This window comes from Pseudorca crassidens, chromosome 2 (assembly GCF_039906515.1).
Source record: "Pseudorca crassidens isolate mPseCra1 chromosome 2, mPseCra1.hap1, whole genome shotgun sequence".
NCBI lineage: Eukaryota > Metazoa > Chordata > Mammalia > Artiodactyla > Delphinidae > Pseudorca > Pseudorca crassidens.
In genome coordinates, this window is record NC_090297.1 from 71,289,207 (window position 1) to 71,302,488 (window position 13,282).

General features: G+C 32.1%; 1 protein-coding gene across 21 annotated transcripts in view; it reads left to right on the forward strand.

Annotated features, from left to right (window-relative positions):
• Positions 1-13,282, forward strand: part of ADGRL2 (adhesion G protein-coupled receptor L2) — a 271,801-nt gene that overhangs the window by 241,972 nt on the left and 16,547 nt on the right. For all 21 annotated transcript variants that reach the window (XM_067726676.1, XM_067726677.1, XM_067726674.1 and 18 more), the window contains 6 exons: positions 4,119-4,244; positions 4,514-4,719; positions 5,811-5,984; positions 6,934-7,143; positions 8,060-8,280; positions 9,555-9,621. In XM_067726676.1, coding sequence (XP_067582777.1) covers positions 4,119-4,244; positions 4,514-4,719; positions 5,811-5,984; positions 6,934-7,143; positions 8,060-8,280; positions 9,555-9,621 — 1,004 coding nt within the window. The remainder of the gene's footprint in view (positions 1-4,118; positions 4,245-4,513; positions 4,720-5,810; positions 5,985-6,933; positions 7,144-8,059; positions 8,281-9,554; positions 9,622-13,282) is intronic.

Sequence of the window (13,282 nt, forward strand, 5' to 3'; positions counted from 1 at the left end):
CATTGTTCCCCGTCACTCTCTTTGTCAACACTTTATTATTGACATAAATTTTGTCATTCTAGTAGATTTGAATTGATCACAATATTTGCAGTTCCCTGATTACTTAATGCATTTATTGGGTATTTTAATTTTCTCTCCTGTGAATTTCTTGTCCACAATTTTTTCCTGTCTATCTCTTTCTATGTAGGTCATGCATTCTGGAAACTAATTCTTTGAAGATTATATAGTTTGCAAATGTTTATTCTGTCTGTGCCTTCTCTTTTGTACCTTGTTTATTAATCTTTTGTTTTATGGAATAATGAACTCAAATTATCAATCCTTTCTTTTAGGATTGATACTTTTGGGATCTTGTTTAAAAAATATAGTGTTTTGGGGGGGTTTTTTGTCCCCTGATCAAGAAATTTTTCTCTACTTTGCAGTGATAAAGATTTTATACTTTCTTTAGAAATGATAAAGCTTTGCCTTTTTACATTTATGTTTTTAATCCAACCTGAAATTTATTTTGTTTATAATATTAATGAGGGAACTAATTTCATTATTTTCTATACAGATAATCAGTTGTTTCAGCACTTTCAGTGCATAAGCCATTCCTGTCCCCAGTGGTTTGTAAAGATATCTCTGTCATATATCAAGTTTCTGTACATGTTGGGAGTGTCTGTTTTACATTGTTGCTTTTGTTTTTGTTTCAATAATATTAATATCTGGTGAGTTCTTTCAACCCTGCTTCTTGAGGAATCGGATTCCTCTGGGCTGCTATTTGGCATGTCTCTTCCATGTGCATTTTAAAATCGTCTTGTCAAGTTCCACATACTCAAAGAAATCTTGTTGGAATTTTTATTAGAATTAGTCTGAGTTTGTAGATAGATTTTGAAAGAAGTGTCACAGATTTATCTGTTGAGTTCTCCCAGATTGGGCCATGATAGAATTCTCCATCTGTTGTTAGGTTTTCTAAGTTCTGTATTTTTCCCAGTAATGTCTTGTACTTTTTCCATTAGGCGTATTCCTAGGAAACATACACTAAGTTTTATTGTGAATAGTATTTTTTTAAAATTACATATTCCGGGGCTTGCCTGGTGGTGCAGTGGTTGAGAGTCCGCCTGCCGATGCAGGGGACACGGGTTCGTGCCCCAGTCTGGGAGGATCCCACTTGCCGCGGAGGCACTGGGCCCGTGAGCCATGGCCACTGAGCCTATGCGTCTGGAGCCTGTGCTCCGCAACGGGAGAGGCCACAGCAGTGAGAGGCCCACGTACCGCAAAAAAAATAATAATAAATATAAAAAAAAATATTCCAGTTGTTTGCTGATTGGTGTACAGTTGATTTTGCTGATTGCAGACTTGCTAAATTCTTTTCCTTCTGATAGTATAGAGTCTCCTGCCCATTACTATGCAGTTAAGTATATTTTCTATAAATAATGAACACATTGCTTTTTCCTCCCAGTCTTTGTACCTTTTATTTTTCTTGAATTACTGCCTTAGCTAGGTCCTTCAGTACAGTGCTAAATAAAACTTGTGATAGGAATGATCCTGACTTAAAAAAAATTGCTTTTAGAGTTTTGCATCATTTTTTTTCCGTACGTTTGGATACATAACCATTACCTGATAACAAAACCTTTATCTAGGCAAGGAATTTTTCTTTTATTCTTACTGTTTCATAAAGGTTTTTTATACTGAATGAGTGTTGAAATTTGTTGAATTCTTTCTGTTAATATTTTTCTTATTTAATTTCATAATTTGGTTAAAGACATTAATATATTTTCTAATGCATTAATTTCTCTATGCCTTTTTGAGTTAAACTCAGTTTGTTCAATATTATATTTAAAGTGTATATATAATTTATTAACTATTTTTACATAATTTAAATAAGTGAGGATATCCTGTAATTTCTCTCCTTTTACTGTTCTATGCATCAAGAGTATATATTAGTTTTGTGAAATGAGTTGAAAAACATTCTCTTATATTCACTGGAGCAGTTTGTTAAACATTCAGTATATATTTAACCATGAGTTCATTTTCTTAAATGGTCATAAAGTATTGGGGTTTCTATTTATTTAAGTCAGTTTTGTGTTTCAAGAAAATTTTCCCTTTTGTCTGTCTGTTTACTTATTTATTTATAGTATAAAGTTGATTGTTGCATCTCTACTAAGATCTATATTAATGATCCTGTTTTTAAAAATTCAAATTATTAATTTTTTACTATGGACATGATTTTAAACTTTAATAAGTAAATATTTGTTGAATGAAATTAAGTCTTTGTACATGTGTATCTATATTTGGAACATTTACTGAAAACTTAAAGGATTTCCTTTTTTTACCCTGTCTTCTGTCTTGTTTTAAGAATAATTAATAATTGAGAACCCCTTTTAGTGTGAAGAAGAGAGAGGTATATATTATATTTTTGTCACTCATTCCCTTCACCCACTACCCACAAACATGGAATCTGTTATGAGGACAGGTGATCATCAACATACCCACCTGCTTAATCTTTCTAAGCAAAGTATCTCTACCAGCTTTTGCAGCTGATAAAATTCTAGGAGTTATATGACTCATTATAAACTTATATTTCAGGTGCTTGACATGTGGTCTCATAGCTTATAAAAATTTCCAATGTTATGATTTCATATTTACAGCTGAATCTATATGTATTTTGCAAAACAAAGTTGAGAAAGATTTTTAAAAAATAGCATCCAAGAGTTACTCTGTAATGGTATGAGTCCATTTTGCTAAAAAGAGAGTGGGTGAATTCATCATACTCGTGTGTGTGTGTGTGTGTGTGTGTGTGTGTGTGTGCACGTGCACACGCATGGCACATACAACACTTACACACATGTTTGTCTAAGTATAGAAATAGCTATTCAAGGGTATATGCCATCAGAGAGGGTGAAATTCAGAGAAAAATGTATGGACTGTATTTATTGAATTATGTGTTACTTTTTAAAATTCAAATACTGAAATGAAAAATTTTCATCCAGTTCCTCTTATTTCATCAATAAATGGCACATTCTAATTACTAATATGAAATAGTTTTCTTTAGTGGAAACAATGATACTTTTTCATTCTTTTAAATAATCATATGCTGATATAAAGTATTGCAGTCTTTATTGGAGTTACAGTAGACAGCATTTATGTTGAAGATGTTACTATTATATTTTTTAAACAAAGTTAAACAACATTGGTCTTGTTGATCACATAAATGTTCTTAATGTTTATGCATTGTCTTCTTTTTCTTACATGTTTTCCAGTGTTGCTACTTCATTTGAATTTTTGAACTTTGGATTATACTGCAGTGGTTGGCAAACTTTTTCTATAGAAGTCCAAGTACTAGTACACATTTTAAACTTTGCAGGCTATGTGGTCTAAGCTGCAAATACTTAACAGCCATAGACAATATGTTAATGGGTAATCATGGCTGTGTCCCAGTAAAACTTAATTTACCCAAACAAGTGGCAGGCCAGATTTGGCCCACAGGTCCTATTTTGCCCAACTTGAATATGTAAAAATTGATCATTGCTAGTGAGAATTAATGGGAAGTTTGAACATAATGCCAGACATTTTCTCTTGAATAATGCTATGCTGAGCTCCCTACTTTTAGAAACCAGAGAAAACCTATTACTGCAAAGTTGACCTATGTAATCTTATGTATTAAAATGTGTTATATACATAGAACTAGATGTCTACATGCAATAAAGGCATTCACATTTATAGTTCGTATTTTGTTTTACCATTACCAAGTGATGGTCGTTGAAAATTACTTAACATAGAGTCAGAAATCATTTTGAAATATTTTTGTTTAACTTAATGATTTAAATGAAACTTTGATAGTCGTGTACTATAAATCAGACACTCATATTCGTAGGCTAAAAGACTGGAATTAGTTGACAAAAGATATAAAACTATGAAGAAAATGTTAAAATGCTTACACCAAAATTTTTAGAGTAGTAAAGTTTAAGACCTCTTAGAATAAGTTGTTTGTTCATGATTTTGTTGGACTTGAACACTAAAGTTTTTTACGTAGAAAAAAAGGAAAACAGTGGTTTCTTTGCAATTATCATTTGCCTCTTTGTAGTTGAATTTAGAGAATACCCCATTTTTCCCCCTCCTTTATCTTCTGCCTTATCCAGTTCTGGAAGTTGCAGTGCTCAGTACAGAAGGACAGGTCCAAGACTTCAAATTTCCTCTGGGCATCAAAGGGGCAGGCAGCTCAATCCAACTCTCTGCGAATACCGTCAAACAGAACAGCAGGAATGGTAAGATGGAACAAAGTCTTTTAAAAATTGATAGGGTTTTTGTTCAGTTAAACCTATTAATTCTAAAATACTGAGTGTTTGACTCCTAATATAACAATTACAGCTTAGCATTTATAAGCAGATTTAAAGTAATGCCTTCTCTTTCCCAGTAAACTTAATCTGAATAAAGATTCCATAAGGATTTGTTTCATTTTATTCTTATTTTATTGTATCTCATCTTATTCAGAAGCATATTTTCTGTAAAGACATATGACTTTTTACCTTCCTAGGTCTTGCAAAGTTGGTGTTCATCATTTACCGGAGTCTGGGACAGTTCCTTAGTACAGAAAATGCAACCATAAAACTGGGTGCTGACTTTATCGGTCGAAATAGCACCATTGCAGTGAATTCCCATGTCATTTCAGTTTCAATCAATAAAGAATCCAGCCGAGTATACTTGACAGATCCTGTGCTTTTTACCCTACCACACATTGATGTAAGTTATGTATGCTAATGAAGTAGTGGAAAATTATAAAACCAGTGAGGAAGGAAAGCAAAACTAACATGCTAGAGATAGAGAGAGGGGGAATGGGGAAGTGGCAGAGAGGAAAGAAAAGGCCTTCCCATTTGAATTTCAAATGTTGGACTAGGTCAGAGACACAAGTTTATTTAAGTCTGTGAACATAAAATTAAATGAGCCTGGTTCAGTGATTATTAGAATTTAAGTGTATTCTTAATGAAAGCTAATTCAGTAATCAACAGGAAAATGTAAATGACTATAATTTGTTTTAGAATGAAAATTAACTGTTACCCTAGCAGCACGATAGCTCTGCCTTTTTAGTATGACAGGTCTTTTTGGTTTGTTTGTTTGTTTACAGATCATATAAACACAATTGTTATCAAGCCCTGTGTTTTTAAAAATATAGAGTCGAAGAGATGCGATTCCTCTGCTGTGCCTTAGGATGCAAGTTGGTAGCTAAAAACACTGTGTTGGAAGATTGTCTGCAGAATTTGGCTGTTGTTATAGTAGAGAGAAAAAGTGCCCATAGGTAGCCACGTGAATCTCCAGAATTCATTAGTGAACAATACATTGGTGTGGCTATTCTCTTCTTATATCTTCTGCAGTTGCTTCACTCTCTTAAGAGCTTGACATACTAACTACAGGATTCAAATTGTCCCTATTGGGTCATTTAGAGCAAAAATGGGCCCCAAACAAAATAGATTTTAAAACACTTGGTCCTTACAGAATTTTCTCAGAACAAATTCATGGCTTTAATTTTGTCAGAAAAGAAAAAAAAAATGATTCTGATGGACCATCAGTATGTAAAATCATAAGATGGGAATTGTAATTGTGTAAAATGGGTCTTTGGTAATTTAGAGTACACTTTAGAGTGTTTTGGACTATAAAGCCCCTTTTAAGTTAGATATCTGCCTTGTATAACATAGTCTACAGTTCTGCTGATGAAAAACTTTATAGTCCGAAACATGAAAAGTTTAATCTAAATTACCTTTTACACATATTAAACAATGGCTATTGCCATCTTAGAGTGTAAAATCCTAATTTTATCTTGTCATTTTATTTCCCAGCCTGACAATTATTTCAATGCAAACTGCTCCTTCTGGAACTACTCAGAGAGAACTATGATGGGATATTGGTCTACCCAGGGCTGCAAGCTGGTTGACACTAATAAAACTCGTACAACGTGTGCGTGCAGCCACCTAACCAATTTTGCAATTCTCATGGCCCACAGGAAAATTTCAGTAAGTATTTGCACTTCTAATTAGTAGCAGAGAAAAACCTCAGAGATTCAAAACAGCTTGTGTAGTAGTCCCTTCTTTGGGTGTTTATCGTAACTAAAAAGGAAACAAAGTAATGTGGATTTCTAATTGCTTTTACATTGTCCATATATTTTAGGAAGTCTTGGCACTATATTTATTGCTACATCTCAAAATCATGTGCTTTATAGACTCGTTCTAAGTTTTTCCCTTTGGGCAGGTGTCAGGCAGAGGCTGTCAGGGATTTAAAAAATGAACAGCAATAGGTTATGCGAAAGAGACAGAAGGCTCTAAAGTTTAACATGCCCTCACCATCTTGAATGTTTGAATCTCATTTCAAAACTTTTGTTTTAAATTTCCTAACGACTTTGCACACTGTGCCAGACTGCAGATTTTGAAAGATCAGAATGGCTTCCGGAATATTTCTTAGTATTCATTTCTTCTTGTGATTAAGAGAACATAAGCCAGGAGATAAAAATACTTAAGAACTATAACATGAAAGCTCTCAGATCTATTATGTGCTTAACTTTTAGTATATATATATATAATATAAAAACTCAAGGAGAAACTTAAAATTTGACTACTTGTTAGCCTGGCAAGTCATTAAAATGCCAATTATTTTGAAATAACTAAGTAGTCTTTAATCTGTTGTAAAATGTTTTCTATATGTTTATGTAAGTAATTATTGTGGTCATAATTTTCTAGGTAAAATCTACTTTCATGGATCATTCTTTGAATATAAAAATCAATAAGATAATATTGAACTCTGTTATATGATCGTAATTTTTTTTTTTTAGTATTGAGCCCCGTTTGAACACACATGAATATTCAGAGAGTTTAGTATTAAAAGTTGAGCTATCACATGTGAAACCTATCTTACCCTTAGTTAATGTAATGCAGGAATACTAAAGTTCCTCATTTTTTTAATTTTCAGTACAAAGATGGAGTTCACGAATTACTTCTTACAGTCATCACCTGGGTGGGAATTGTCATTTCCCTTGTTTGTCTGGCTATCTGCATCTTCACCTTCTGCTTTTTCCGTGGTCTACAGAGTGACCGTAACACTATTCACAAGAACCTTTGTATCAACCTTTTCATTGCTGAATTTATTTTCCTAATAGGCATTGATAAGACAAAATACATGGTAAGTACTCCTTCTGTTTGTTGACCTTGGATCTCTGAGAATTATTATTATAACAGGTGTATCCACATATGCTGCTGTTAATATTTGACCTTGTAACTTACAATAATTGACATGGCAATACTGAAGGATAATTTGTAATAAAACACAACCCAATCATTAAGTAATATTATTATGAGTTAATTCATTTCTTGTATTAAGGTACAGTTGCAATTTTGTTATTAAAACACGTAATTTGAATAGAAGAATGCTGGGTATACTAAAATGAAAAGATCCGATTTTTAAATTTTTCATTTTGTTTACATAGTCATTCTAACCAGTGATCATTTCCTCATATTCTGAGCAATTTATTCACCATCATGAGGTCTCAGTGTCGCAAAGAGAACTTAATAATTAGTTAATGCTTTACTCTGTATTCATCTGCACTGGGATGAATTTGAGAATGTTCCATGTATAACAAGAAAATGATGTTAAGTAATTAGAGCTGGGATATTTATCATTAAAGCAAATTTTAAAAAATTCTGTAGTAGAAAAAAATAGAAATAATATATTTGGAAACAACTGTTCTAAAGATTTGTAAAGCAACTTATCTACAAGTAGAATATTCAGATTTAAAAATGAATAGTTCTGGAAGAGAAATTAATATGTTTTCTTATTTGCACTTACTTTTGCTATAAATAATAATGTCTTACAATGATGATATTTCTAGCACACCTAGCATTACACTCCATAAGCATTAAGCCAAATTTGGCAGTATTTTCATTTATGGAAAAAAAAATTTTTAAGAAGCAGTATTTTCTCTAAATAATGGTATATCTTAAAGACAGTAGTGAGTACTATCGGTGAATATTGTTTAGTTTTAGAGTGGGCTGTTTATATTCCCGTGTTCTCTTGTGTTTTTTGCTTCTTTCCTTTATAGATAGCATGCCCAATATTTGCAGGACTTCTACACTTTTTCTTTCTGGCTGCTTTTGCTTGGATGTGCCTAGAAGGTGTGCAGCTCTATCTGATGTTAGTTGAAGTTTTTGAAAGTGAATATTCAAGGAAGAAATATTACTATGTTGCCGGTTACTTGTTTCCTGCCACAGTGGTTGGCGTTTCAGCTGCTATTGACTATAAGAGCTATGGAACAGAAAAAGCGTAAGTAATTGCAAGTGACCTGAGTGTTTTTCAAGTGAATAACTTTTTAAAGCCTGTTAGCTGTCAGTGAGGGTCCCTGACGGACTAAAATAGCATCTGAAAGCCTTATTGGTAAGAAAATGGGCATGCCATGCACAAGTTACAATCAAGTCTTTTGTAATTTTCTAGGTTGAGAGGATTTGTACTCTGGCAAGTCATATTCTAAATTATGGACTTCTTTTTAACACAAGAGATTGACCTCTAACAAATTGAAAAAGTAAATAACTTTCTGGCCTTAGAAAGATATTAGGTAAAAATTTTTCTGAACTTAAAGCATCTGACAGGTTTAACTTCAGTTTTTAAGCTAATGTTTCATTAGCTCTCTTTGTGCAGCCGACCCTCTAGGTAACTCTCGTTCTGAGTTGTGACAGTACCACATTCCAGCCCATATGTTTTACTTTGATAATATTTTATCAGGCAGTTTGAAAGGATTAAAATAAGTTACTGTCATTCATTTATAAAAAAATATTTTTATGGAAAGTGACAGAAGGTAGACCATGTTTCTAAGGATTTTATTTGCTAGAGGCATGAATTTGCTTTCCAATTCTGTTTATTTTTTCCTTTGATAAAATTAGTTATATAAAGATTCTTTGGACTAAAGAAAGCTTTCTGACTACACAGATGATGAAAGACAAATAAAAGAAATTCATTGGGGATTTGATGTTATATGAAAAATGAACCACTAAGTAAAATCTGTCTTAATAAGTTTATGCATCATTTACTCTAATACAGTATGAATTCTATGCTTTGATTTTTTTTTTCTAGTATTCTTCCATTCCCAGTTGAGGTGTTATATTTGTGCTATACTGTTTTGCAACAAACATTACATCTGACCACTTATTTTTTTAATCTCTTGTGTTCCATAGGGTTAAACATTTTAGCTCAGATACAGATCTAAAGGCAAATTTTGAAGATAAGAACTTTTTAAAAATGAGACAATTTGGAATACCAAGTTTCGCGTTTTTCTTAGTAAAGTCAGAGGTCTTAACCATCAGGATTGGGGTGGAGGGGAGTTATTGTTTTCCCCATATAAGCATAATTATGCATGTCTTTATCAAATTTAAAACCTAAAGTGAAGAACAGTAGAATTATTCAAATTGTTCTTGCCCATGATAAATTAATTTTTAAAGGTAAGTGTAAAGATACTTTTGCTTGTTAGGTTTTTAAAATTTTGCTTTACTTGTGATATTGAGCATCCATTGAAGCTACTTAATATTCTTTTCTTTTCATAATAGTTGCTGGCTTCATGTTGATAACTATTTCATATGGAGTTTCATTGGACCTGTTACCTTCATTATTCTGGTAAGCAGACTCTATTTTTCCTTCATTTTTAGCTTGCTGCTTTAGCAGTACAATTGAAACAGGGATAATTTGTTTTACTGTTAATTTATCTGTGCATTCAAAGATTTATAAGCATGTCTAGCTTACAGAATAAAATTATGTAGTATATTTTACATTCGATATCATTATTGAGAGTTTATACACTTGCTAATTAGTACTATTTTTAAAAACACTCTTTCCTTTAAGAAATACTTTTCCCTCATTTGTAATTTAATTTGCAAAAATGTCAGGTCTTAATCTTTATGTTAAGATTGTATGATTTTAAAGTAGTTTGATAATTAGAAAGGAATAACTGATATGTATAGTATCTTTTGGTTTTGAGTAGTGGAATTTTTTGTTAAGAGGTTTAGTTCATGAAGTTACATCTTTAAAATCTATAGTATTAGCTCTGCACCAAGCCTGTGTAGCATTTATGAATTGAATGTTTTATGGAAGTAAAAGAACATTAGCTTAATATTTATTATCTTCATTTCCACATAGTAATTTAGTACTTTTAAATAAATGTCCACACCCTAAATTCTTTTTAGGGCATAAAAAAGGTTTTTGTAAGCTTAGCGTAATAAATAAATATTAAATAAATTTTAAGCTCATTAGAAATAACATTACTTTTCTAAGACTTAAAATACCAAATAAAAATATTGGTTTCTAAGAAATTTTATTTTCAAATAAACCTGATAACAACTTAAGTATAATGACATTAAGGTATTTTTTAACTTAAATTATCAGTAGTCAAATATTTCAAATATAGTTGAAAATTTTTAAAAAAGCTAAAATATTTGGATTTAAAACTTCACTCGGTTTTAGCATCATGCTGTTACAAATAAGTGTTATTGACCATTAGAAGATTGAAAATGAAACAATCAAGTTTATATATTGCCTATAACTGTTTATTCCTATTAAGGTTTTTTCTTTAAAAAAGGTGACACAAGTAAGCTTATTAAGATATTTCTACTGTTAATAGTATTACAATTATAGTTACTAGTACGTCAGTAAAATTAAGAAAAAATTTAGTAGTTCAAGGAAACTTAAAACTACTTTTGTCACTAAAATGAATTCTTTTATACAATTACTTATGAAAGCAAAATGAAAATTTGAGATGAATGCCTGTATGAATCGAACCAGTAAAAAACACTCTCAAGTGTTCTTAGGAAAGCTGATTTCTCATCAGAATTATTCAATCCAGATGATTGTCCCAGTTTTTTGTTCTTTGCTTACTTATGCTAACACAGCCTAAGCCTATCTTGAAATAAATGACAAACAGCTGATATGAAAGGGGTATGATCCTTAAAAACTCAAGCTTTTTTTTTCTCCCTGACCCCTTGGCCGAACATACTGATACTTTGAAAATTGTAAAAATCATTTTAGGGATATTTGATCTATACTTCTGTCCTACTGCAGTTTTGTTTATTTTCTATCTCTGAAGATAAATACTGTCTTTAGAGTATTAAAAAACATTTCACTGAGCGAAAGGAGTTAATGTTCATATATACTCAGCTTCCAGTAAGAAAAGAGGTAACAGACATTTTATTATATTGCCCTTTTATAGTGAGAGCCTACCATTATTTTTTAGTCTTGTCATCATTATCCTTTACCAAGCCATTTACGTTGAGATGTGAAGGGCTTTGGTGTTCCCAACTTAAAAACAAAACAAAACAAAACAGCAGGTAGCAATCACAGTACAGATCCTGGGAGTAATTCTTCTCCTGCAATTGCTTTGCCCTCTAATCGTCCCAACACAGAAAGACAGAGTGGTATTGAAGTGTAAAACATCATCTCAAATGTAACCTAAAGTGAAATATGTGATTGTACAGCACATGTTTGTTGAGTATTAATATATTTACCTGTATATATCCTTATGGTGATATAGGTCATTTAAAAGTCAGTTCAGACACAGTTTAAAAATTTATACAATATAAATTATATTGTATACTGTCCTTCTAAGGAATAACAAAAAGTACCTATTGATATTCCTAGAAAGCATAGTTTTGCATTTCCAGCTTTTCTGAATTGAAATCACATAACTTAGTAGTATTAAATAAGTGTACATTTTTAATAATTTTCAATGAAGGAAAAACATGTTATGGAACATAAAACTTCCTACTTCTGTATTTCTATAGAATGTCTTGCCTACAGGCACTAGAGTTATTATATCTATGAGAAAAGTGCTTGTAAGTAATGAGCAGTGGGAAACCATTAGTATGCCTGAAATGGTTTAATGAAAGCTTGGATCATGACACGTCAGGAGCTGTTCTTATCATTTGGACAGCTCCATCTGCATCGTTAATAATTAATTCAGTTCAGTAAGAGTTCAGCTCACACACTCACTTAGAAGTCTTCCTCAGAGAACACCTCTCTGGCTGCTAGTCCCAGGGAGAAATAGGTTTCTGCTTGGCTAACAGCAAAGATCTGGAGATACAAGTGCAGTTTTAGAGTTGCATTTGCCAGGTAGCAAAAGCTCTAGGGAGGACAAAAAGGGTCAGAACATGTGCAGTTCAGTTAGGTTACTTCAGAGTGGTGTTTCTGTTCTTGTGTCTTATCATATCCATGTCAGGACGGCAAGCTTTGGAATGAATTTTAAGCTCCTAAGCTCAAATGGATATGATTCAATTGAGCAGGTCGATAACTATAAAATAAACTGTGCACTCCTATAATCTATGGTACTTTTTTCTTTCTTTAAACTCTTTGTATTTTCATGTTCATCAATATGGGTGAGGATTAGCTAAGCCGTATCATCAAGTAGTGATGAATTTTATCAGCAAATTACATGACATTATTTAAACAGTAATTTATGAAATTATTTTTGGGAATAGATAGAAGAGTATTATTTGTTATTGAAAGAGAAAGAATGCCCCATTTAGTGATTTAACTCTTTTTAGCTGAATAGGAGAATTCTTTTCTTTTTAATTTGGTCTCACTCTTTCACATAGAATTCTATTAAGAGGTACCCATCTACCTATTTACCTGTACACACACACACACACACACACACACACACACACACACAGAGCAGAGTTAAAATCTGATTAATTCCTGGATGAGTTGCCTCATCTTCAAACTTAATCTTCAGTGTGGGCATTTAGACTGGTGAGTTGACATACAACATGTAACACAATCCTGTTAACTTGTACTTACTAGAGGCTTCTACACGAATGATTAATGACATGTATACCAGCTGTAGACAATCTTTATGTACATAGCTGTAACTCCATCTTTTTCATTTCTCATTGATGCATAGCACCTTTCAACCTATCCCAAAATACTCTGTTTAACAGAAGTATATGGCTAGAAAGACCCATTTATGTCATAGGGAAAATGATAAGAAGAAAGAACTCAGTACGTCATTTGAAACTAAGGTTTTCAGTCTTCAAGTGACTATTTTGGACAATAGATTTTATCAAAGATTTTTTCTGCCCCCTCTATTTCTTGTTCTGATTCCCATAGTTACATTTTAAGAGAACAAGAGTAGAAGAGAAAAGAAGAAAATCTATTGAAATGTTTTATTATACAAAATTATAACTCTTATTAGAGTATATTGCCTCCTGAAAAAGATCATAGGAACAGTATTTATCCATGAAACTAAAAATTAGCATTTACATTTTTAGACACTGGAGAAAATCAGAGA